This window comes from Chaetodon auriga, chromosome 20, assembly GCF_051107435.1.
Source record: "Chaetodon auriga isolate fChaAug3 chromosome 20, fChaAug3.hap1, whole genome shotgun sequence".
NCBI lineage: Eukaryota > Metazoa > Chordata > Actinopteri > Chaetodontiformes > Chaetodontidae > Chaetodon > Chaetodon auriga.
Window position 1 is genome coordinate 21,415,115 of NC_135093.1, and position 27,831 is coordinate 21,442,945.

At 40.9% G+C, this 27,831-nt stretch overlaps 1 protein-coding gene across 1 annotated transcript; it reads left to right on the forward strand.

The window, feature by feature from the left end:
• Positions 1 to 22: 22 nt before the first annotated feature.
• cavin1b (caveolae associated protein 1b) lies at positions 23 to 27,831 on the forward strand. Its single transcript, XM_076760504.1, has 2 exons — positions 23 to 947; positions 25,960 to 27,831. The coding sequence occupies exons 1-2, from the start codon at positions 417 to 419 to the stop codon at positions 26,833 to 26,835; spliced, it is 1,407 nt and encodes a 468-aa protein (XP_076616619.1). The 5' UTR covers positions 23 to 416; the 3' UTR covers positions 26,836 to 27,831.

Sequence of the window (27,831 nt, forward strand, 5' to 3'; positions counted from 1 at the left end):
AGATGAGGGAGGAGTTTGAGGAGAGGGGGAGAATCCAGTGGAAAAAGTGGGGGGGTGGAGGCTGGAGAGAAAAAATCCTGCTGGCTGTAGCTTGACTGAAGGGTTTCTCTGCCTGGTGTGGTATTCACATCCTAACGCTCATGCGGTAACATCCAGCATCGCTTGGCTTCCCCTGCACACTGGCCTGATTCCAGGGATTTGAAGTAGACAAGACAGACAGACAGACAGACAGACAGACAGACAGAAAGAAAGACAGAGTGCATGTACTCTGGAGAGAGATAAGTGAGTTTAGAGGTAGTAGGGAGAAAGAACAGAAGTCCGGAGAAGAGAAAGGGAGAAACAGGTGAGAAAGCAAACAGTTGAACAGGAATCCGAAGGCAAGTTGAATAGCGTTTGTACACTACAAATCCACTGACATGGCAGCCATGGAAGCACTGGAATCCTCAATTGCCCAGCTAGAGCCTCAAACCCTCACTGAGATCTCAGACGACGAGGTAAACCTTCCACCTTCAGATGATGAAGATGATACCCTTGCCGCAGCCAAGAAAGAGCTGTCCACCATGGGGACAGAGGGAGATGCTGCTGAAGACAAGAATGAGGCGCTGAAGCTTGACCCACAGGTGAACGGGGTCATGGTTCTGTCTTTACTTGACAAGATTATTGGGGCGGTGGACCAGATCCAGCAGACCCAGAGTGGGCTGGAGGCCAGGCAGCAGGAGATGGAGCGTTCTGTGACCAGCATCCAGGGAGAGCTGACTAAACTGTCCAAGAGCCACAGCACCACATCCAACAGCGTCAACAAGATGATGGAAAAGGTGCGCAAGGTGAGCGTCAATGTCAAGACCGTGCGGGCCACCCTGGAGAAGCAAGGAGGCCAGATCAAGAAGCTGGAGACCAACGAGGCTGAGCTGCTGAAGAGACGCAACTTTAAAGTCATGATCTACCAGGTGAGAGAGTGTATGTGTTCATGAATACATGTATACATGCGGTTTGTCTGTTTGAGGTTTGAGGATGTGTACGTATAATTGGTTTGGGGATGGGTGTGGCCCACTGGTGAACCAAACAAATATTTGGGTTCTTGTATGTGTATGAAAGTCATATCATTGGCACATGACAAAAAAAAAAAAAAAAAAATCGCTGCTGAAAATGATTCAGTGTTGGGTTGATGGGAATGAGCAGGAAAATGTTGATTTGCCAGAGATGTTACTCAATTTGCTGAGGTGCAGGGGATTTCAGGGAGTGGTTAAAGGTTACCTCAAAGTACTGCTGGCAAGTGCTCAAGAGGCTGTACTATCTCTCATCACTGAAGCAACAGTACCAAAAACATGCCCCTCAGAAAGTAATGCTTTTCTCAGACAGATAATATTTTAGAAACAGAAAGGCATTGTTTACCCCTTACTCATTTGCTTTCTACTTAATCATACATAATCACCTGAGGTAAACAAGAGTATTCAATATACTGAAAGTCTATGTGCTGCAGCTTTGATGTTTCTATACTTTATGTGACACCCCCACCCCATATACCCCTAAACATACCCTCACCCTTAACTGAAGTGTTTTAGTATAAATCTGACAAAACACAGGTTGAAGATATGAATCCTGCTTTCCGATGCCAAACTTTTGTGCCATTCACCCTGACCACACTGTATGTTAAAGACAAATGAATGTACAGAATGAACAATAAACTATCTTTCAATATGTAAATATCAGTGCACAGCTGTGACTGATCACACATGTAGCTATGAAATGTACAGTATGAACAGTCACTGATATGTATGTCCAATATAAAACAAATCAAGTTTTCTTCCTAAAAACCAAATCTATAATCCAATTTAACTTAAAAGACTGCTGGTTCATATCCACACCTATGGAAGCAATTAGTGGGTACATCACTCACAGCTCAAACACAGCTTCCAGTCATTTTCCAGTTTGGTATATGTTACATTTTCTGAGTATTCATAAGTGATTATATAAAATAGTACCCCAAAACATAAAGCTCCAGACAACATACAGAAGCCGTAATCACAGATGTATGTTTGCAATTGCCAACCTGCCAGATGTTGTTTTAAACCATCTCTGCCCCACTTCAAATCTACAGTACATAGGTACTCAGTATCCACTACAGCTGGCTTCCAGATATTTTCCTTCAATAGCACACTATGTATAGGACTAAAGAATACAAGCCTCCACATGTGAGCCAAACTCAGTCATACGGAATCCATTCGGAAAGTCCTTTCTCTCTTTTCCTTTTTTTAAACAAAGATGGAAAATACCACAAGCACGATGAAGGTCCTGTTAAGGCAGAAGAGTAGTAGCATGAGGAAGGGACAGGAGAGAAGGGAGCTCTGAAGAGAAGATGTTTCATTTGAAATGACAGAGAGCAAGGTTTTTTCTTACATGGGAGTTGAGGGGAGCCCTGTTTCTTTTTTTAGCCTGTGAGGCTGCAGTGTGATGTGTAATAACTTGCAGCTTTTTGCACAGCGGCGCGAGAACATTCAGAGTTTCCACCCTTGACTCAGACATCATGTCTTGGGCCAGCCTCACTCTCTCTGTTTCTCTCAGTTTCTATCCAACAGCTGGGCCGAAGTCAAATGAGAGCTCCATCTTAAGCAACCCAGACTGTCTGACTGTGAATGCTTTTGCATTAATGCCATTCTAACATGCTTACACAATATATTTGGCTTCCTCGTCCTGGCATACCAGCACAATATTTTGTATATAATGATTCACAGATGAGCACAGCAAAGCTTTCAGCAAGAATAGGCTTATCTTCATCATCACATCTGAAGGAATTCGATGACTGAACTGTTTCTCAATCTGAAAGGACCATAAATCAACATTTTAATTCATATCTAATAAAGTCTTGAAGTGGGGGTTGCAAGTTTCCAGTACAATCCACTTGAAATACCACACAGTGAAAAACAAAACTGGTTGGGATTTTGCTAGTGTTAGCCAACTGCTTGGCCCCGTGGCAAGATAAACTCCCCCTGAAATGCCTATCTCTGGCTCCCTCTCTAACTCAAAACACTGGCTTTGTTTACGGTTGCCAACTATGACATAACGTCAGATTCATCTTCATTAAAAAAGTAAACCACAATGTGTTGTTCTGTTTTCAATTTTCTGTGCTCCTCTGTTGCCCTTCAAGCACAGATTCTTTCAAAATCAGCAGTAGACAGAGAAAGCCTCCACCAACACCCCCAGTGAACTGTAACACTGTTTATTTGGCTACTTGGACAGCGTGTCAACACATAAATACTTGGTCTTTCATAAGACTCATTAATACTGTTGGCGTCTACCTCCAGGCACAATCACATCAACATCAACACCATTCACAGCAACAATCTGAACACTGTGGAAGTACAAGGACATTTGCAGTAGTAGTTGTAGTGTTAGTTTTTGCAGTAATTGTACTCAGAAAGGCAAACAAGGCAAAAAAAAAAAATCATTTTAAGGCTTCATTAAATGCACAGCATCAGAGCCAAACCAAAGAAATATTATCAGCCAATATCATTTTCATCACAGATGTAGTGTATTGATTACATATTTGTATGTGTCAGAAATGTAAGAAGAAAAACGTGAAAGATATGTTTGATTTAACATTCAAATGTTCCCCTCACTACTTATCTTCTTTTAAATTTATGGGATGATTATCAGAAATTAACCATGAATATTGACAGATGTGCTGTTATTAGATATGTTGAGTTAATATCAGTTATATATACTTTATATAGGTGTCAAATAAATGTGGAGGATTTGAAAAAGAACAAGTCATTTTGAAATGCAGTAGAAGGAAAAAGTTTCTGCACACTGGATGAAAAAGCTTGTTACAAACCTTTACAATCTCCATCAAGCAAATGGCCAACCTGGGAAAGAGCAAGGTATACATAGAGAAGTCAAAGTGGAATACAACGGAAATACTCAAAGTACAAGAGGAACAAAAGTACATTACTTAAGGAAATAAACTTTCCACTGGTTGACTGCCAGTGTGGTGTGTCAGAGCTTTTTAACCAGTATTTATGTTCTGCTGTAGTGCCCTGGAGCAGGATACTGAGCCTTAATTAGCATGTCACTCCAGACCGACATGTGAAAAATTCCTGTAGTGGTGCAGATGTGGATATTCTTCAGTGTTGCACTGCAAAGGTTTCCTGTTCAGTCATATTGGTTTTTCTTTTCAGAGGTCATGATGGTCAAAGCAACATGTTTAGACCAAATCTGTAGCTCTCACACATGACATTTCAGCAAATTAGCAACCTGAAAAAATGTTGTTGAGATTCACCCTTCACATTAGTCTTAATGGAAGTGAATGATTTGCATGTTTGGTTTTTGTTTTTTCCCAACTTTGGTACACCCTGACTGTGACCCACCTGAGCCTGAACAGAGTCACCATCCAAGACGGTGACTGGTCAAGGTGTGCTTTTCCATGGTTCTTTAGGCTTTCTTTAATGATCCAAACCTTGTTCCTCACTGGCATTAAAGTGATTTCAGGGACACTGGAAGCATTACATTACCCTTTGAGCATTTAGCAGACACTGCTATTCATAACAATGTACAACAGAAGACAAAATAGCTCTATACCTTCTGCCTTACAGCCCTATATTGCCATATAGGGGTCGCTGGAGTTTGTGACCTAATGTGAGTCTATTTGTAGATTTGTAACACAAGTAACCTAGCAACAGATACTGTTTTCTGATCTCTTCCAGACATTTTTCTAAAATGTTTCTCGTTTTTCAGTTTGTATGAGGTGGGAAATGCAGAGTTTAGATTGATTTATACTGCCCTGCTGATAATAAAAGCACACTGTTACTGAGTGGTGTTTACTGTTACAGACGGCCAGCTCACACAGGGAGGACACAGCACGAGGGCTTTGTAGTGGAGCATAGGGTGTTTAATCTCTCCTTTATTAGTGGCTGCCGACCCACCAGTCTTCACTCCACTCCCTCCTGGGCCCCCTGCACAAGTGTGGTCCTAACAAGGACTTACACCAATTGGATTCATGACTTTGTTAATCTTGTTTTCTAATGAAAAAGCAATTGCATCAACCTCAGATATGATAAATCTGTATGTATGCTTTTTAATACATATATTTTAAAACTTCCTGGTGATTTTAGTTCCAAACAAAAACATGCATAGATTTGTTTCTTCCTGGTTTCAACTGAGTTTTACCATTACAGGAACTTTTTGGCTTTACATAACTATGAGATTACATTATACTGTATTCTGGCACAAATCATCATGATCACTCAAAAGCTAGCATCAGTCAAAGGCAAACCCAAACCATCTGTGGTTAATGTCAACAATGCAAACAATACCTCATAATGTCATAATGTCATCATAATGCTGCTTTAGCTCAGGCTACTGTTTGACGTGTAAGTGGAAACTCATCAGTGGCAGCTCTGTCAGCATATCAGTTGGAAGTGACTGTCTCCCTCTTTGCATTAACAGCTGAGACTATGTGTGTGTGTGTGTGTGTGTGTGTGTGTGTGTGTGTGTGTGTGTTTGTGTTAGCTTGCATGTATGTGCCTTTGGCTCATTTAAGCCTGAACGTCCAGTAAGCCTGACATTTACTCCCTTACATCTGTGTTCAGTTCCTTGACAGCTGAGGCCATATGCTGCCAGAGAACAGAGCATACTGCACTTACCTGGAATGTGTCAACTGTACCACACAGTGTGCATATGAGAGAGGGAACTACAGGAAGCAAGGCAGAGTGAAGATTAAAGCTACACTACTCAGTTTTTTGTATTACCTATAGATCAAATGTCATACGTGTCATATTAAAGGGATCACATATAGTGACAAAGCCAAAAAGAATTGTTACCAACTCTTCAGTTGCCTTCAGCTCTACTGAAGATTTTAGCATCTTCAAGAGGATTGTTTTGGTTTCTGCCCCACAAGTTTGCTCTCCAGAAATCCATTTGGAGATGCAACAGGTGGCTGAATTCAACAAAAATTTGGATCACCCACTGTACTCTTCTTGCCCTGCACCACACTGCAGACAGAGAAAGCTAGCCACGAACTGGTGTTAACACTATGAATGTCTTTGAGGAGAGACTGTCTGAAAATGTGTTCATCCGCATTAGTTTGATTCATTGCATCTTCCTTATGCTGGCATGCATGTTCAACCCGTCTTCTATTGCGGACATTTGGAGCAGCTAATAAGACTAATTGCCTTTGGACGTGGTCTGATGACAAATTAATCAAGTCACAACTTGGTTAATTTAACTATACTAAGACTTTAATGCTCCACCTCCCTTGGGGGTCTAGAGACAGTGACTATGAAGATCAGGTGTCCACTGTTTGTTTTGTGCCCCTGTCCTGAATGTGTCTATGTACAAGCTGCTACCACCTATAGTAGAGACAGTAGGCTAAAAGAAACACATAGTGTGTAGTGAGAATATGTGACACATTGACCTCACAAGCTTCCTCCATTACTGTGAGGAGGGTGGAACTGTGTACATGGGAGAGTAAGAGCAAAAGATAAACTGGAGGAAGAGGAGACGTCCATCCACTTTGTACAGGGAGTGGATGGGTGTGTTGCAATGAACAGTAGGGACCATATTTAGACAGCTGATTCATTGCACAGGCATTCCCAGCTCTCCATGCTAACCTCCTCCTGCCTCCTTCTCATGTGGAACTAGTCACTGCCCCGTTCCTCCCTCTCCCCTGCTCCTCCACCCACCAGGATAATTCACTCCACATCGTGTCCTCCTCACCCCGCCCCGCCCTACACACCATCCCTGTTCCCTTACCACTACTCTTTCATTTTACTCCCTCCCCCTCTCATTTGATTATTTTTCTTTAGATCACCCTTATAGATGAATCCGGTCATCTTATTGAATTGAAATATGTAATTCAAAAGAGATCTGCAATATGAAAATATTCAGCAACCAGCATGTCCAAGATTAGTAATTCTGAATTTCCACAATTGCTTTTTGAAAATTGCTGCCGGCAGTTACCAATTTAAAGTCTAAACTGGGAGGCTTCCAGTCTGGAAGTATCAGTGTGTTCTTTTAAAGAGTGTTTCAGTCATTTGAATATTTCCTTGGTAAGTAATGAGCCTGGGGAATTTTTGTTTTTACAGGAACTCTTAATCTCGTGTTGATCTAGGAAAATGGCTCTTACTCCAGTCTTGCTCTTATTCCAGTGTTGTTCAAACCGCAGAATTTCTGATTTTCAGATTTCATAATCAAATCAATTTTAGTTAAATCGCTGCAATCAACAGATCTTCTTGGAGAGGCATGTACAGTGTAGAGTACAACTTTAGTAAACATTGTCAAAGGGCATGACTTCGGATAGCTCAGTACCAGTCCTTCCTCTGCAGACATAAACATTTCGTGCTCACTGGCTGCCTCAGAAGCTTTGGTAGATTAGAGCAGCACATCCACTGGCAGAGGCTGAGTAAGTAACTTTTCCTGCAGGGTACAACTTTGACATGAATTTACACCAATAACTACATTTTAACTATTTTCCTAGTGCTGACCTTTTGAGGTCTCCTTGTAGACGTGGGTAGGAATGCTGTTACACAGTTTTATATAAACCTGCTCTGCTGGAGAATATACTACTGTGCAACAGAAGTGCTGCACAGTACTGCACAGTTTGCTGTCAGTAACTGGTTAGTGAAGGAGCTACGTAGTTTGTATGTTACTCCATCATTCTGTCACTAATGTTCCCTGCAGAAAAATTAACACATAATTTTATTATTTTTTTTCCTGTTATCCAGCACAACCTTCTTTTTATGTATTCTTTGATATATTTTTACGTACAGAGGTCCACTATCAGCTTGGAATGGTAAAATGTTTGGCAAATGCAATGCTTAAAATGGGACGAGCTACCAATTAGCCAGCCAGCCAACAAGGCCTGCAGCTTGTCCTCCTAGGAATTCCGTTTATATACAATTAATTTGAATTCAAAATTACGTTGTGGTGACAAATGTTGTTGCTGCTGGAATTATGTTCAGAGACATTTTTTGAGAGAATGAAACACTACATTTTATGTTCTGAGCTGGAGTTGCAGGGAGGTGGTTGGGTGGATGATGGCTGTATGAAGTGCAGGAAAGTTACACCAGAATCCAAGGTTACTGTCCTGACTGTGGTCAGGTTTAGGCAACGAAAGCACTTTGGTTAAGGTTAGGGCAAGGTCGTGATTGCTGTCGACCTTCCCTGTGTTGAAATAGCCCATGATGTTTTCCTGATATTGACAAAGTGCTGCCAGTGCCTAATCATAAGTATGAAAAGCGGAAAAATGTTATAGTCAATACAAATGGATAGAGGATAGCAAGACTGCCTATTTTGGTGGAAAACAAATGAACTATGTTGTCAGTAAACATAATGTTCAGTACCTATATTTTTGCAACTTGCCAAGCACACTTTTACACAGTTGTATGTAAAAGTTATTTTGAAGAGACAGGGCTCACCGCCGCCACCTGCAGTATCTTGAAAGGGGTGAAGCCAATTTTCAGTAAAAAATTTCAGTATTTTCAGTAAAATGGCTAAATTCAAACTTTAAATCTGTCCCCCCCCCTTTGTACCACAGCTTCATTCTCTCTTCTACTTCTCCTGACCTTCAAAGGAATCAGGATCTTGGACTGCAGAAAAAATATCTTACAAACAGTCTGTCAGAAGGGGTTTTTGCTCATCCTTCCATTCTATGCTGTACTTTCCACCAACACCATCGCAGACACCTGTAGTGTCCACACTCCACACTTGCCCTTCTTGTTCATCTGGTTTAAAAAGATTTAAACAAGGTCTGCAACACTGTAAAGTGCACATTTCAGTAACAGCCTGGGAGCGATCGCACTCCCAGTAATGTTTTGCATGATAATTCACCAAGAGTGGACCCATTCTTCTCACACAGGTCGATCCAGGTCCATATATGGACATGTGAGGCAGAAACGCTCCCTGCTCAGTTTACAGGCCAGATTGTGTCTAACACTGATTCAGCTGGTAGCAGGGCTTTTTGGTGGGTGTTTTTGGCTTCGATAAAGTAAGTAGGGGTGGTGTGCATGTCAGGTAACATGGTCAGGACATTGTTGAGAGCTTATTGACAAAATGGGGAGGAAGGGAAAAAGAAAGTGAGAGGAGGAAGGAGAGACAATTGAGACTAAGAGGGAGGTAGCAGAGGGCTCATGGAGACAGAGAAATAGAAGAGGGCCATCTAAAAATAGCATATCACATACTTGATTGATTGTAAGAAGGAAAGAGCCTTTAGGAGATTGTGTTCCTGTTTAGTTTTGAAGAAATCTGAGGCCGGGCCTAGACAAGTGGTGTTGACATTCAGGCCACAGCATCAGCTTGATTGTGAATGTATGTCATTAGTTTGACAAAAGGTCTATTCTTTGTTACGTCTCCCTGTTTGTAACATGGCTTTATTCTTTATTCTTTAATGGATCTCCATTAGCTTGTTGGTAGCTGGTCACTAGTCTTCCTGGGGTCCTCATTAACACAATAACAAAAAAAAAAAAAAAAATGCACAGAAGAAGTGTGGTATAGTTTGCATGAATAACAGAGGATTTGGTTTTAATTTCACCTCCACAGCCACAATAGACTTTTATGCATCTCATACACATTAGTACAGTAAGAGCAATGAAGTGCTAATCTGGCAGCTCTGTTCTGTACAATTATTTTTAGATTTTTTCTGCAGCACTTGTCCGGATGACTGGGCAGTACTCCAGCAAGTGACCTGACAACATCAAGCATAACAAAAGGTGGACCACATACAGAACATTTCCTTGAAATAGCAATCCCTTTCCCATCTGGGAGACAATGTAATCAATATGATCACAGCAAGGACAGTAAGTAACCTAACCCTGTAATTTGGTTTCAGTGATCTGCTCAGCTGATCGAGTTGAGTTGATGAACTGACCTGCACATTACACATATTACTTCTTACACATTTAATTCAAAGTTTTCAAGTTTTTTACTGTCATTTACAAGAGCTGCACATTTTTTGTTTGAAATATTCTTTCTTCTTGAAGTAATTTAACGTACCCCCTCTGGGTTCCAAACAGTGTACACAGGTCATTAATCTTATTTCCCAAAAATCTAATGTTACCCATGATGACTGACAGAACCAGGGTTTTAATCTCCTCCTCCTCGTTCTCAGCTTTGCTCCAGCTCTGCACCCCTGGTGTCTCCTCCTGAGCTCCATGCAGGAGAGTTATTTGGTAGAGCACTAGCAGCTGATCGCGTGTGCACCTCATCTTTGAAGTCTTTTTCTGAGAGCAACTGAAAATTTAGCCCCTCTCTGGTGTTTAATGGGGAGAAAAAACATGCATACAAATACAGTTAAGAAATGATGCAGTGTATACCTAGGACAAAAGGAACATTGCACAGCACTGCAGGTAGAAGTAAGAGTCTCTGTAAGAGACAGAAACATCCATGAATTCATGTGAGCTGGCGAAACTGACTAAAAACACATTTTTGTTCTTCAGATTGAAAGAAGCTCTGTGTGTATCTACCACATGGATATCATGCAACTTTTAAAAACTTTTGTGTCAACTACATCTCTTCAGCTTGTTTACACATTAGGCTGTAGGTTGCCTCAGCACAGTAATAATTCATTCAAAAAGGGAGCAGTCTACCACTGGCAGACACCTCAAGGTTTCAGTCTTTCTGCACTACTTTCACACCAGAATTTTCCAGCTGTGGCGAAAAACATGAAAAATCTGTTCTAATACTGTTCACTTGACATCAATAGGGGAATTATCTTTCAGATCCTTGTCTCACCCCAAATCATCTTTATGTCCAAGTAGAAGCTCTTCCACAAGTGAGACGTTGATGACTCACAGTCAAATGCTGTGGTTATTGAAAACATTAGTTTGTTTCCTCATATGATCTACTGTGTCATATGATTCCAGCTTTGAATCCCCAAGTGACCTTACTGGCCCTGAACAGAGGAACTTTTGTGATAGGTTACCAAATCCTCTAGTTCCATGGTGACTTGAACTTTCACGAGACTCACATGTTCAAATTTTCTTCAAACATTTCTAAAGTTTATGGCATGTGCAGTGACAACAGCCATAATAACTGCATCGTAATCTGAGTCAGGCTCTTATCATCCCATGTACTTTTGTCTGAAACAGTGGATTTCACTTTATAGGAACAGTTAATATCTTTAAATATGTAGCTATTGAACCATTATTACCATAAATTACGCTATGATCACAACAAAACAATCAACAAAAAAATCCTTAACCCAAGTTCCACTTAGTGCATTTTTTTCTCAGAGCATTCAGCCACATGTCTTGGCCTTTAATTTGCATAGTTGTCATTGAAATAGAAAATATTATCACATGACTTAAGTATGATAGTTTGGTCATAAGATAAAAACCATTAATGGAGATAAAAGCTTGGTACGAAACTTTGCTAAAGGTTGGTGGTAGTGGTAATGGTATTAGCAGTGGTGGTAATAGTAGGTAAACAACAAGTTAAACCAGTTTTCCTTTTAGGTCATCCTCCTTTGGTGTTAGAAAAACACAATACTCAACTCAATACAGTTTGGGCACCTTCCACCAGGAATCTAAATGTCTCTTCAGAGTACTCTTAAAGAATTCCCTCTGCCTCACTTGGGTCCAGCATGGTTTCCTTTCGTGAATTCTTCTCTTCTTCTCATTGCTCAGTGTTTTAAATTAGGATTCCAAAGTGGAAACAGTCATTTTCAGCTGCTTTGTTTCTGCCTTGCTTGCTCTAACAAGCTCTTTCAGGTCTTTAACTTGTTCCACTGGTGAGTCCAAAATGTCCAATTTGTTAAGTTTCTGGAGGTGTTGCATTTTTCCTTAGTGAGTTATACTGTGGTCAGTTCCTTTTATCGTCAGGCTGGAGCCGAGTTTCTGCCATGTCAGTTTCTGCTGCAACTTTACTGTTTTGATTCACTCTTAGTGTTGCTTCCCCTGCAGCAGGCTCAGTGACTTTGCAAAGCAGCTGCCAACAGCAGTGCTAAAGCCTTGGGCTGGCTGCACCCCACAGCTGCAGAGGCTCAGCCAATGTAACACTGTGATGGGAAAAGTACATGATGGCAAAAACTGGGCTTGGCTGGACAAAACTGGTCAAGATTTGGACCATCTTCAAATATAATGCAGCAGAGCGACAAAGTGAGTTCCTAGTATAATTATTGTTAGGATAAATGCCGCTAAAAAATAGCTTGAAATTAAAGTCACATTAACAATAAGATGTTCAATGATGTTACATTACTTATTAACTTGTTGAGTGTTGTTGTTGACTGTCTATACAATAGTCACCTATTGTATAGACAGTCAACAACAACAACAATAATAAGGCCCCAAATGGATTTGTTGAATCGTGTTGGCTCAAAATACATATGCAAATCAGAACATGTTAGTTCTTACCTCAATAATAATAAGTCATCCTGTCTGCAAAGCTGCTTTCTCTATCACACAATCTGTCATTTCGTGGTTAATTTTCAGTGCAAGTTATTTTTGCCTAAAGTTAATTGGATGAAATCTCATTTGAAAGAAGTTTTCTGAAGTTTGACTCAAATTCTCATTATTCGTCTAAAACTAGACTGAAATGTTCACAAGATTTTTCATGATTAAACTGGCAAGTCTTTTTGCTGACCAAATCTAGATGAAAAAGTTCACGGTTTACTTGACTAGGTGCAAGGCAAAACCCAAGTTTCAGTCCAACGTAAAGAAATAGGTTTTTAACTTTGTTTTGAAAATATTTAGCAAGCTGGCTTCCCTGATATCTAATGATGGAGTGTTCCAGAGCTTTGCGTTGAAACTGGCAAAGGCTGCATCCCTGATATTCTTTCAGCTGTTGCTGGAAACCTCTAATAGACCAGCAGCAGGTGATCAAAGTGTTCTTGAAGGCAAACAATGAACAAAGGATTTAATAACGTAGCTTGGTCCTAGCCCATTAAGGGTTTTGTATACAAGGAGGAGGACCTTAAAATCAGTTCTAATTAAAATCAAATCAATTCAAAAAGTCATAGTAAAGTCAGGATATCACAGCCTCTGCGGTTGTGTTTGACCATTCTTGGTTTAGTTTTTCTCTCACACATGTCCCTAAACATTATGAAACTGCAATAGAAAATCACTATACCCCTTTTAAAAATGAGTCATCACTATTATTTTTCATACAATGTATATGACTGAGCCCCTCAGTAGTCTAACATTCCTATTTGCCTAAATGGAGGATATGCTGCACAGAGAAGGACAGGAGCAAACAGCAGAGGAAGAAGCCATTTCTTTTGCAGCTCTATAAATCTCTCCATAAACACTAACCTCCTCCATTGTTAATGGAAGGAGTACCACAGGTGGCCATGGGAACGACCACTGTCATCCCTGGCAGTCCAGGTCCCTGTTAGTCAAGCATGGGGAACTGTACATAGACCCAGAGTGGGCCAGAGAGGAGGGAGACAGGGCTGCAAAGCCTCAGCTGCTCGTCCCACAATTAAATCCTTTTTAGTAGAATTGCGTCAAAGGTTGTGATGGACCTTCAAAGTCTGCAAGTTAAATGTAAAATTTCAGAGTAGTAAGCTCATCGTGTGTTTGCAGAAAGCTGTCTTTGGATATGACATTGGAATGGTTCATAGCACCCATATGGATTATATCACTCACAGAAGGAGTTATTAAAATTGGGCTTCTGTGTTCATTCACTCCAAAGGATTGTGTTGTCTATGGAACTATATTTGTTCTCTCTCTCTCTCTGTGTGCATTTCTTTTGATAGTAAGTGTAATTTATTGGCATTTTAGAATTAGCATGAGACAATACAGTGATATGAACTGTTCCAATAATGACTGCCCCTGCCCCCTACACCTACCCCCTGCCCTGTTGAGGAACTATGTGGACGATAATGATAATAAATGAACATAAACACATAAAAACACAACAGTTAACTATGATGATAGTAATGAATGAGGTACATTAGTGTAAAATAGAAAAAAGAAAGAGCAGAAAGTGCAGTGTGTATATGTGAGGGTCATTGTAGCACATAATAAGCAGTGAGGAGTGTCCAGGTCTCAACTGTGACTCTTAATGTTAATCTATCTATCTATCTATCTATCTATCTATCTATCTATCTATCTATCTATCTATCTATCTATTATGATCACTACCAATTTTCCCACCAAGGTTGTCATACTGGGACTGGTCAGAGGATGCCAATGACTGTTAAGTTTGTTTGTTGAACCACATACGGAGAATTTGAGCTTTTTCAGCCCTGAAAAAGACTTATGCATGTTCGCACATGCAGTGGATGATGTGGGACAATGTTTCTTAATACAAATATCTTCTGACAGACTATGTGTGTGTGTGCTCCTACATGAAAGTACATGATCAGAATACCCACGAACAAAAGAATGTCATAAAAACAACCTCTAGTGAAACAATAGCAAGCTGTGTCTTGCAGTGAGAGCTGAAAGGAGTGAGAATGAAAGCAGCACAGAGCTGCTTCACACACACATGTCTGCAGCCTTGGAAACACTTCAGCAAGTCTTTATTCAGGCTAGATTCATGTATGTATACTTACAAAGCTTTAAATAGAAAAGAGGTTTTGAAACAGCTGTGGTCTGAAGCTCCACAACCGCAGTACACAATGTAGGAAATACTGTCATCACATGCTGTCCACAAAGTAACCCAATAAGGAGATACATCAGAGGAGAGGATGGAGGTGATGGAAGTATTAACAATGGAGGTGATGAAAGAGCTTCAAAGGAATATTTCAGCATTTCAGGAAATACACCTATTTGCTTTGTTTCTGAAAGTGAGCTCTTCAGATTTACATTAACTCATGTCTGTTGTGTTAAGCACAGAGCCGGAGTTAGGACCTGGTTAGCCTAGCTTAGCATAACAGTAGTTATGTAACAACAGTGTCTCCTCCATCTCACTTCCACATTAAACCGCCAAGTTGTCCACCAAAATGACTGATTTCAGCTCACAGCACTGACAGCACAGCAATGACAGAACACAGTTTCAGCGACACTCATGAGGTGCCACTAGTTGCCATGCAACCAGCAGCTTTCATTGGTGATGGACCCTGAAAACTTCCTGGAACAAGTGAAACGGAATAAAACAACAGTAAGAGTATCTGGCACACAACTGGCATCAGAATATTTGTTTGGTTGCCATGGAGCTGTGACGCTGATCTGTCTCATTCCTCAGTGATCTGAGAAAGAAGTTGACTCTCCTGCCCGTGACTGCCAGGAAATCACAGAAGGTAGAGAGAAACAAAGAAAGGAGGCAAGGAATGAAGGCTGGAAGAATCTAATACAAAATGAAAGGAGATGAAAGAAAAAAGGAAAAAGAAGGGCAAAAAGAAAAAAGAATAGAAAAGGAAAAAAAGAAAGAAAGTTTCTGCTGTGCTCCAGTGCAACAAGAAGCCTGGTGACTCATCCCTCTCTCTCCCCCCTCAGGGACCTGCGGCATGCCATCACTTTATATAGCAATCTCTCTCTCTCTGTCTGGTCCCATGTCTGTGATTAAAGGGGACGAGTGGAAAACAGGAGGAGAGTATGGAGTTCTCTCCCCAGAGTTTTATGCTGTGTGACCATCACACTCTTTCCCATGGCATTCACATGAGAAATGTACTCAAACACACACACACACACACACACACACACACACACACACACACACACACACAGTCCCTTGACTGTTGAGAGCAATATATGCCTACACGTCCATCAACCAAAGGAGCCAGTCTGACATGGTGGCCATAAGGATTAGACTGATATATCATCTGGCTAATACTGACTTTAGTCAAAAAACAGTATCAACCATTCAAAGTAAACCATTTCTTACACTGTATGATGGTGGTTAAGATATCATTTAACTTAACAGGCTCACCGTATATCAGCAAGGCCTTTACTAGTGTCACTGATGTTGCAGATAGAGTGTGCTGACTTCATGAGTCTACTTTTATGTTTCAGCATGTCACAGACAAATATTTCAATCAGGAGAGACAAGGAAATGAAAAAAGATAGATGTTTGTTATTGCAGATGATATGTGACAATTAAGTCTTCACATAAACTCTACAGATATATTTTGTAATGGAGGGATGTCTACCCTGCACAGCAACCAGATAAATCACCCATGGAGTCCAGACACTGGAGGTAGTGGTTGATGACTCTGTTGACACTGATGATGAAATGAGGCAGCTGGTGAATGTGCAAATACTGGCAGCGATGGCGTAACGGAAGCATGAACTACTTAAGGCAGAAAGAAATTAATTTTTTCAAAGAACGGCGGCAAGATGACAATGTAGGTGTGTCGCTGTGCTATTGGATAGATGTGACCAGTACATGAGAACAGCTGATATCTCACCTGACAGCTTCAGACAGCAAACAAAAAGTATGCAAATGAAAAGTCTTCCTGACTGAACTTCCACAAGAACATGGTATATTACTACTGGAAGGCGCAAATTCAGTGTTTTTTTTAGTTTGTGTGCTTTGTGGAGCCTGTGTAGCATGAGCCGTGAAGTTAAGTTCAAAGTTAAGGTTCAAAGTTCATTCTTGACCTTGAAAACAGAAGCTGAGAAAGCAATCTCCCCACAAGTCATTCAGTAGCTGTTCTGGAGTTTGCAATCATCTCCATAAGATGATGAGCATCAAAAGAGCAGAACAACTCCAAACGGACCTTCTGGTGACACTGTTTTAAGTGAGTTGGTTTTTGTAATTCCACATCTCCAGAAAAGGAAATTCAGTGTCCTCATTTGCTTCTTTGAGTGCCTCAGTTCCTCTACAGCAGCACTTGTATCATGAGGATTCCCTGTTTTCCTACAATTACTGGAAAATCCCGACATTGTCTATTTGTGTGCGCAATGGAATGCACACTCATACGGCACTGCACTGTACAGTAAGCGTGTTGTCATACAGGTACAGTGCGTGCGCACACACACACACACACACACACACACACACACACACACACACACACACACACACATCTGGCTTTTCCACAGCAGTAGGGGAGCTCTTGGTGGTTTGAGTTTAAACAGGAAAACAGAAACAGAGAGGGGTGTGTTACAGCGGGATTCCACTCTGTGTGTGTGTGTGTGTGTGTGTGTGTGTGTGTGTGTGTGTACCAATGGCTGATGAGTGGTTGCAATGTGGGCTTTGAGTGGAAAGCTTCCATGGTGTGCTTTTTCCCACAGACACACACATACACATACACACAAAAACACGCCTTAACACAGGCACAATTAAAGAAGTGCATATATGCATACACACACACACATACAAAGACTTTCATTACAAAAACACACGTATGATTATACCTTCTCAAGGGTATCAGTGCACACACACATTAACACATCTGTATGAGCACACACACAGACACACACGCACACCCCTCCAGTAGGCCTGCTCTATGACTCGTCTGTTTTTTAATGAAACGTCTTTTTCCTTTCATCTGGAAAGATTATAGTTCCAGTCAGTCTCAGTACTGTTACCATGGAGACACAAGTACAACAAAATGTTTTTGACTGCAAGAGGAAGCAGCAAAATTGAAAACGGTTAGTTCTGGCAATTTTGATTTTTGGGCTTTATACAAGTCCAAAAATATATACTTACCAGAGTGTATCCAAACTGTAATACCAGCGACATGATGTACACAATATGACAGTTCTCAGTCTGAGACAGGAAGTATATACATGCACTTGGCACACACTGTCTGAGGTAACTGCTTTAGCAGTGTTATTGCCACCATGGTTTCCTTGGGCTGGTTGATAGTTACGGTGGCTCACTGGCTACACTCAGGAGGTCCAAATAAGCCCATATGAAATATCATGAATATCTTTGAAAGGAGACTTTCTTTATTCAATGGGCTGATTACCACAAGACAAAACACAGTCTCTGTGTAAATAATCAGATCTATGTGGTAACAAGCTCCCCAAGCACGTGTACTTCATGTACTTCATGTGTACTTCTTGTTTTGCTGACTGCTTTTGAATGCAAGCCATTGCTTTCCATTAACATCTGTCTAGTAGTGAAATAAAAAAGCACTCATGAGCTTTGTAATCCATTAGTGAACATTAAGTCTGCACTACATTTTGGCAGTAGTGTTGCATATTTACACAGTATAAGTAAACATTAATTTGAAATGTCTGCAAACAATTACCCTCTAAGAATAATGTAGCTGTGACAAGAATGAATGCAGCCTTGATGTTCACTTTGATAGGTCACACAACTTAAGCAAGTTTTATATTGTATAGAAGTGAATGGGAACCAATAAATTCTCAGAAAAAGTGCATTACATTGTTTAAATTAATGCAGCAGTTTTTATAATGATTAGGTGTAAACAAGGCAGAATTTGCAGTACTGTAAATGACTTTTAATACTTAAAACCTGTATGATCCTCAAAATAACTGACAACTCCTAGTGGTAACAGAAAAACAAAAAAAGACACTGTGGCAAACAGTAACACAGGCTGAATTTCTAATTTTTTATTCGACACCTATTAACATTCAAGAAACAAGCACAATCTTTCTACTTGGAAACGGAACTGAGATGTATTAGAACCTAAAGTAAAACCCACATTGTCACAGTGAGAAAGTGTAGGTGCTCAGGCCTGAACGCTCACGCTGTGCTGCAGTGGACAGTGCACAGAAGTCACCATGCACACTCATCATGAAAGAGAAACACTGCGTTGTGCTGACAACACAGAGCATCAGCCAGCTGATCTCAGCCGTTCCATAGTTTTGTCAACATTGTTGAGGAAGCAGTGGTCTTGTTTGAATAAACTTTATTGGAATTGTCAACTGACAAAATCAACAGTGGAGAATGTTGCCAGATTGGACAGTTTTCCACCCACACCTTACATTTGACATACTATCAAGATTAAACCTTTTATTTTTGTTAATTGAGCTGTCAGAGCTAGTTTTTTTCCTAATTTCTAAGGAAGAGGGCAGAAATAGAAAATAGTTTAATAGTTGCATTGTATGATGTAAACACTAGTTTAGCTATAACTCAGTCAGTACAGAAATACCAGAGTGTCTAGTTGTCGGGGATTTGAAAATCTGGCTCACCACAGATCAGAAACCAGAAAGGTGTCAAAATCATGTATACAGTGAGATCAACAACAAGGTTACTCGTGTTCCATGTAAATGACACATACTGAATTTGATCAAAACTAGAATAAGGCTCAAGACTTTGATACTACTTTGAATCTAACCATTCTCTATAATCTCTATAATTCTCTAAATTTTGATATTTAGCTGATTAACTGTTGAAAGTTACATGACAGCTGAAATTGTAAAAGGTTCATGTTGCACATATAGTTTCCTCTGAGCACGCACGTCATGTAAGGACAAGTCCTAAGGGAAAAGATTCACTATATATTCATGGTATTAGTGAACTTATAATGTATTATGCCAGAGAGCTGAAAAGTGTGAGTCTTCATGTGTCTGTGCACACATGCATAATGGGTGGTAGGTGGTAGGCAGAGAGCCAGAGAAAAGCACTGTAAACACCTCTCATATGAATGACTTTTCCACTAGCCATGAGTCACTGCATGCAGCGTGTCCAGTACTGACAGACTGAGGACTGGGGAGAGAGAGAGAAAAAGAAAGAATGAAAGAAAGAAAGAACGAAAGAACGACAAGTAGGAAAGTTGATGTCAACAATGCAACAGTGTAGCGTATGTGTGTGTGTGTGTGTGTGTGTGTGTGTGTTATTAGTAGTGGGAGAGTGGAACGCAGCAGTGGTTACAGAACCCCAATGCCCTGTGAACACACACACAACACACACACACACACACTCAAATCAACATGAAGGCATAACAAGAGATAAAGAGCAAAGAGTGCAGCCCCATGTTATGATGAAACGAATCATGAGACGACTACTGCCATAGCTCCAGGACACACTGACTCTTTGTCTCTCTCTCTCTCTCTCTCTCTCTCTCTCTCTCTCTCTCTCTCTCTCTCTCTCTCTCTCTCTCTCTCGCACACACACACACACACACGCACACAAACACACACACACACATTGTGATTCAGTGTGTTTTGCAACTAGTTGTGTCTCGACTATTATTTTGCAATTTAAGTGCAAACCAGATATGGAAATTATCTCATGTACGTTTTGCAAGCAGTAAAGGCAATATGTAGTCTCACTGCCACACACACACACACACGCACAAACAGTTTGTGTTTCCATCACTTCTGGGGACATTACATATACTTGCATTCATTTCCTGGAGACTTACCCTCTCCATAACCTAAACCTTACCTTAAACAAAGTCTTCACCTTAAAATTTAATGATTTACGTCCCTTAAGGAAGGCAAGTCCCACAATGTGACTGTGTAAACATATTAATGTCCCCACAACATGAGTAACAGACACACACACACACACACATTCAAAGAACCATTACATACCTCATTCGTCTATTTTCCATGGCTCTGAGTGTACCTTCCTGTCTTTGGTGCAGCAGCCTCATGGAAGAACAATGTCCCATTAAATTAGGAGGGTCAGGAAGTCAACACACCAAGGTGAATGCGTGAACTTCCCCACATACTCTTTCCATGTACTTTGGACACACATACACACACATGCACCCAGCACAGAATTCCTTGCTGAACGCCAGCTTCTCTTGAATCCCGCTTATGCAAACACATTAGCTTGTGACCTCCTGCACTCCTCTGTGACAGCCCAGGCTTTGTATGACCTGTTTGTTCCTTACAGATAAGTGAACAGTCTGGCAACACTTGATTTTAAAAACTAATGGGATTCAGCTATATTATCAACCTTTTTTTCCAGCGTAGTCTGGCCAAGGCTCCTTTATTTTATGTTTTATTGTCCATCATTTGAACATCTGTCCCTGAGACACGCCTCATTCCCAATAAGATCCACATGAGATAAGGCTGAGCAAGCCGGCAATAGCCCCATGGTTCCAGACCAAAGACCCACATTCACTACATGTTAATGGGTAATTTGATAAACTGAAAATTTGCACTGCTAAAGAATAACTGTCACCAATATCATGTAATAAAACCACCATCTGTTATCTGCTGTGTGCACTGTGTTTGATGGGAAATCAGAAGAAAAAGCGTTTCTAGACAAGGCATAATATCAAAGCCCAAACATGATGTGAGCCACTCAGTTTGCTTCAATTGAATAGGTGCAACTGAACTTCAGATCCTATCCACAATGCTTTTACACATAATTTGCCATAATTTGGTAATCAGTTGGTTGGCTTGTCTAACACTTTAGAACAAGATATCTTGTAAGCTGCTGGTGAGATTGCTATAAGATTTGCTCTAGATACTCAGGGACACCAAAAAATTAAATCTAAGGTTTCTGGTGATCTCCTGAACTTTGGACTTTGGTCTGGAGGTGTTTTGACGTGTCATGTTTAGTTGTAGAGGTGTTGGAGGAGTAGGTTCAGTAGGTGTGCTTTTGATATTTGAAAGCTAGAGTCAGGCTAGCTGTTTCCCCCTTCTTCCGGTCTTTGTTCTAAACAGGCCAATTCACTCTCAACAATGTAAGCAAATATGCAGCATAATCCAAAGTTCCAAAATATTGCTTTAAGACATGGCAGGAAACTCCGTTCTCCTTGGAAAGAAATGATAGATTCTCACTAGAAAAAGCTGCGTGCAAACAATCAAGCCTAATATCCACCTTAAAACCAGCTCTTGTGACAAGCTGGAAGGCCCTGTTAGAGTCTTGGACCACACATTGCTTAATCGATTCACAACACCCACTGCATTGTCCTCGAGATTGAAAAAAGATGTAATGAATATGAGTGAGGCAGGTATTTTCCAGCACCCCCGCCTGTCAACACAGCTGTTCAGGAAAGCCAAGATCCCTCATCCAAGGTCAAGTTTACCCAAGATACTACAGTACAATACCTTCATAAAATCACCATCACACAGCAACAGAACACAATGGACAGGACCCCCCCCCATACCCCTACATTCCAGCCAACACTTTGATGCTATCATCATCCTGCTGAACAGATGGTTTTCCAAGACTCTGAAGCATCATCCCACTTGTGCTATTACTCAATTCATAAAACAGCAGAGGAATATCTCCTGTTTCCACACCTTACCCCTCCCCCTCCCTGTGGTCCTTTGTTCTGGCTCTGCTGTGTTCCTGTTTTGATCATAAACGCAGGGTAAAGGGAGATGAAAAGACAATACATACAAGTTTTGGCCATTGTGCAGACATTCGGGAGCCCAATTGGATGAGGATTTGCTGTGATGGAAAGAGGAAGACCCCCTCCCCTCGCCCCTCTTTCCATCCCTCCATTAACTAACTGTAGCATTGTATTTACAATGTGGTGGGAGCACATGAGAGAAGGGAAAAAATAGCTTTCTTATCCGGAATGCAAATGGGGAGAGGCAAGAAAGGGTGGATGGGACACAGAGGGGCCAGTCAAATGAAGGAATGTATGACAGAAAAAGGAGAAGAGCATAAAGTGGTGCTATGCAGAAATGTTTTATCAGGGTGGTGGATGGAGTCAGGTCATTGTTTTTTTGTTTTTTTTCGTGTGTGTGTGTGTGTGTGTGTGTGTGTGTGTGTGTGTGTGTGTGTGTGTGTGTCTGTGTCTGTGTCTGTGTCTGTGTGTATGGTGTTTTGTACTGGACCTGTAAAACCTGTGCTGAGGAAACATTTATGTACAAAAACTAAACATCCAAAGGCAAGAAGGCTTTGGAGGCTGCAAGGTTCATTACACCACAGTGATAGAACAGCTTTTTTGAGCTTTGTATGTAGTGGGGCTACTGTGTCCCGAGGGGGTGCTAAAGGAAAGGTAATGGTGTCATTAAAATCAAAATGGTTCAACCCATGACCAAATTGCATGGAAATATTGTGTAGAAATTTTAAGATTCTGTGGGTTGTACTAGTGGTACACCTATGGAGTTTCCAAAATGGAATGGGTCCATCCCTTCGCATCAACCTTTATACAAAATTTAACATAATTTTTCTAGTTAAATTTTGATCTCACCAATGCTTTTCACACTGAGGCCATTTTCTGTCACATTTTTATGGATGTAACTTGGTAGCTAGCTAAGAAGGAAACTTCCCAATTCTTAACCCTGTTTATAAAGCTCTGAATTGATCAACAATATCTCCAGCTAGGGGAAACAGCAGTCAATGGGCACAACACTGGAGCTATTTGAATCTCTGAACAAATCCTGTTGCCAATCACAAAATGTTGGCATTGTTATACAAAAGGTCTCAAACCAGCCTCAGCCATTACTATGAAGAGTGAAATCTCCAGTGGACATCCAGTTTGTCAGTTTGCTGTTCACTGTAATCTGACTTGAGGACAATTCGCGTCATGAACTCAACTTTGACATTAACACCAGTGACTCGTTCCGTCACTTTCATGTTGGAGAGACTTGATGTCTACCACAAGCCAGAAATGTAGAGCCTCTCTTGTGGTCAGTGAAAAACAGACATGTAGAACATAAGCAACAATTTACACTTTCATGTGACTGGCAAAACAATGACTTTTCCCCACCTCTGGTTTCCATCCCTGAAGTACGTTCCATAGGCAGGTGAATGTGAAAACACAAAAACTCAACATACTTTCAATATTTAGTTTATTGGGTTATCTTTCACAAACTACAGGAGAAATGACCTGGAACATTTGTCACTTTCATATTTCTGTCTCCTGCTGTGGTTGTGTCTCAGTAAACAGGTAATGTTTCTGGGTGTTCTAAGAGGGAGAATCAGAGCATGTGTCAGCCTGCAGAAAGAAACATGATTAGACAACAAAACTTCAACTCACCCTGATCCTGACAGGAACATCCTGGAGCTCTCTCCTCCCCTCTGCATTAGCCAGCATGTGTTTCTGTGTGTATACAGTCTGTGTTAAGTGTGTGTACTTTGCATATCTTGTTAATGTGAGCAGAAGGGTATGTGCAGCTTTGCACTGAGACTGTGATTCGTTGCATAACACTTTAACACTTCACCCCCACCCCCCACCCCAGCCTATTTCCATTTCCATGTTTTCATTCCCTTGTCTCTCAGACATTTTTCTTTGTCATTTCTCCCTGCGGTATGACATAAATGAGTGAACCCTGGAGTCTTGTTACAGATTTCCCTTGGTCTTGCCTCTGCCAAATGTAACCAGCCCACATCTCTGTTTTACGCTGGCCTCTAATGCCTCTATTGTGTAGCAAACCCTGTCCCTGACTGGTGAGTCATGGTCCTCACCTCAGTTAGCCTGTGTGTACATGTGCACATAGATAAAGGGAAAATGTACAAATAGACATACACGCATTTCAGAATTGTGAAGACATTCCATTCATTTTACCAATACCACAATCCCAAAGACACTGCTTATGCCAATTCCTAACATTCAACTAACCAAACCCTAATTCCAATGCTCCTGCTAAACCTCACCCTAAGCTAAAAGAACTAACCTTTAGATGAGCTAATTTTAACCGTAAAGCTGCACTAATCAAACTTTTTTATTGATGAAAGGATCACATAGGCTATAACATGAAAGTCATAGTCATTCACTCATACTGACAAACCCCTTTTTAGAATCTTTTCAGTCATTATTTGTTTCACGGCCCACAACTTTGCTATTTTGGTTCAGTCCCACCAATCTTATGACACTAATTTCTAGCAGCAGCATACAACTGCTTCAGTGAGAAGTCTCTGATAAAACCACTGTACACTACTTGCCCACCACCCGAAGAGCAAGCACACAATGTGGAACATTTAGCAGCTACAGAGCCAAAAATTATTTCTCACGAGTTGGTGGAGGCCAAACAAGAGCACAAGGTAGAGTGAATATTGGACTTAAATTCATAGGGTGGTCACAAACATGACTCTAAATGAATGCTAATATTGCTCCATGTCTACAGGGTGTTTGAATGGGCACTTGTTTGGTAATACGCTAGCCATATCAACTTTACAAGGTAATAATACACTGCCTGGCCCAAAAAAAAAGTCACCACCTGGATCTAACAGATGAAGTGATGCACCCATCATGCCTAGTATCTAGGTTAGTCTAGGTTCAGCAACATTATGTGCCCAAAGAATGAGGTCAGCTGACTACCTGAATATACTGAATGACCAGGTTATTCATCCATCAATGGATTTTTTCTTGCCTGATGGCACGGGCATATTCCAAGATGACAATGCCAGGATTCATCGGGCTCACATTGTGAAAGAGTGGTTCAGGGAGCATGAGACATAATTTTCAAACATGGATTGGCCACCACAGAGTCCAGACCTTAACCCCATTGAGAATCTTTGGGATGTGCTAGAGAAGGCGTTGCGCAGTGGTCCGACTCTCCCATCATTAATACAAGATCTTGGTGAAAAATTAATGCAACACTGGACAGAAATAAATCTTGTGACATTGCAGAACCTTATCGAAACAATGCCATGGCGAATGCGTGCCGTGATCAAAGCCAGAGGCGGTCCAACGAAATATTAGTGTGTGATTTTTTTTTCCTTTTTTTTGGTGGCGACTGTTTTTTTTGGCCAGGCAGTGTTTGTCATGGTTCTGTTTATGGTTGTTCCAAGCCTGTTGCTACTTTAATCATGAACTCAATTGAGCATTAGTAAATTCTTCTTTTAATATACTTGTAATGGTATTTTGGCCTGACCAAGATGATAACACTAATAAATGTACTGACATAGCTGTATAACAGTTTTAGTAATGACAGATTTCTGGGAGATTGCTTACTACAACTCAGCCAAATTCTTAAAGCCATCAAACACATCAACTTTACAAGCTTATCAACTTAACACACAACATTTGCATTAATTATAGTGTGTTCTAGCTGTTGGAATTTGTAAATTCATATGTCAAGAAGAAAAGACCTTTCTCTTGCTGTTAGTTCAACATTTTATACTACATTTTTAACTTTTTGTAGTTAACAAAATAGATGTTTCTCAGCCATTTTTATCGGCCACTCTCAACCATAGTTTGATGTCTAAAAGTAAAATTTCAAGAGTTCTCTTGATGCTGCCTGAACTTTGAGAAAGTACTACTTATAACAGCAAACAGCACTAACATTCTTTATGTTCTCCTCTCCTCAGGATGAAGTGAAGGTTCCCTCAAAACTCAGCGTCTCTAAATCCATGAAAGTTTCTGAGTCTGTGTCAGGAAGCAGGGGAGGCAGTCTGCTAGAGCTCAAGGAAGCTGCGGAAGAGCCTGGAGAGGAAGGAGGAGAAGAAAAGGCAGACAAACCCCATGTGGACCTCTCATCAGATGAGGAAGGATTCGAGATTGAGGAGACTATTGAGGAGTCTCGTGCTGAGCGCATCAAGCGCAGCAGCCTGCAGCGTGTACAAACCCTGAAGACAGTCTTCTCAAAGGAGAAGATGGATAAGACCAGAGCAAAGACCAAAGAGAACCTGGAGAAGACCAGACAAAAAACCAAGGAGAACCTGGAGAAGACAAAGCAAAAGACAAAAGAGAACCTGGAAAAGACCAAGCAGAAAACCAAGGAGAATTTAGAGAAGACCAAACAGAGGACCAAGGAAAACCTGGAGAGGACACGTCACAACATTGAGAAGAAGATGGGAAAGCTTGGAACACGCATGAGCGTCAACCCTGACAGGAAGCAAAAGATCCAGACATCGCGTGACAAGGTGAAGAAAGCCTTCACACCAGACCATGTTGTTTATGCCCGGTCTAAGACTGCCGTATACAAGGTGCCCCCCTTCACCTTCCATGTCAAGAAAATCCGTGAAGGCGCTGTTGAGGTGGTCCAAGGCACAGAGATGGTGGAAGTGTCACAAGATGCTGAGGCCTTCAGTGGAGTTGATGGAGAGGTTGAGGAGGGTGCTGTGGAGGTTGAGATGGAGATGATGAATGGAGGAGGGGAAGAGGAAGAGGCTGAGGAGGATGAAGAGGAGGACAGCCATGATGCCCTGCAGGAGAATGAAGACATAGATAGAGACAGCGACTAGACACAAAAAAAGGAATTTGCCATGACCTTAAGAAAATCATTTGCACCAACCCTGAGGTTCTTTAGTAGAAACTGAATAAATTCTGGGTATTGACATTTCTAAATAATAATTTCAGTTAATTACAACTTGGGTCTCATTTTTATAATGGCCATTATTTCTATGTCTCTTGTGTGCAGTGAAGAGCTCACAGATAATTATTAACTGTCTCAGCTATTCCCCATAGATCTCTGCAGCAGCAGGCAGATTTTTTTCAGTGAAAAAGCTCAGATAAACCTACTGTACACTTCTTGCTCAGCACCACACAGCATACGGACAATGTTAGAGACTAGCGGGGATAGTGGAGCATTTAGTAGCTAAATAGCCAGATAGTTTTCTCATGAGTAGGTGGAGACCAAACTACATCTTAAAAGAAAGTGAATATTGGACTAAAGCTTTGATTGTACAGACCTGCTAGGTGGACACAAACATTACTCCAAAAGAATGTTAATGCTGCTTCGCATCTGCTGGATGTGTACCTTAAATAGAAAATTGTTCAACTTTATATAGCGATAATATGCCAGTGTTGTGTTTACATCTTGTGCTGCCATTAAGTGGCCAAAAATTACCAAAGAGCAAAGCCAGGGGTATTCTAGCTAAGAAAAACCACAGGACTACACACTGCACAGAGAGTGGGAGAAACTGGGGGTCAGTAAGTGCCCAGTGTTAAACTCATTTTTAAGGTTAATCTGATCGCAGGTTGTGGCATTTCCAGATCAGTCAACCTGGTTAACTTGGTTATTATCACCAATAGGAATGATGGCCTAAATTACAAAATTAAGACCCAAGTTAGAAAAAAAATGAATTATCATCTTATTTTTTACCTTATTTGACTACAGATTGTATTCTCTAAAAACATAATGAAAACGGAAAAATGGAAATCTTTCCATATTTGCAAAGGCGCTTCAAGGTTTGCTTAGAGTCCATTTGTGTTTGGATGGTGTAAATGATCATGAAAAC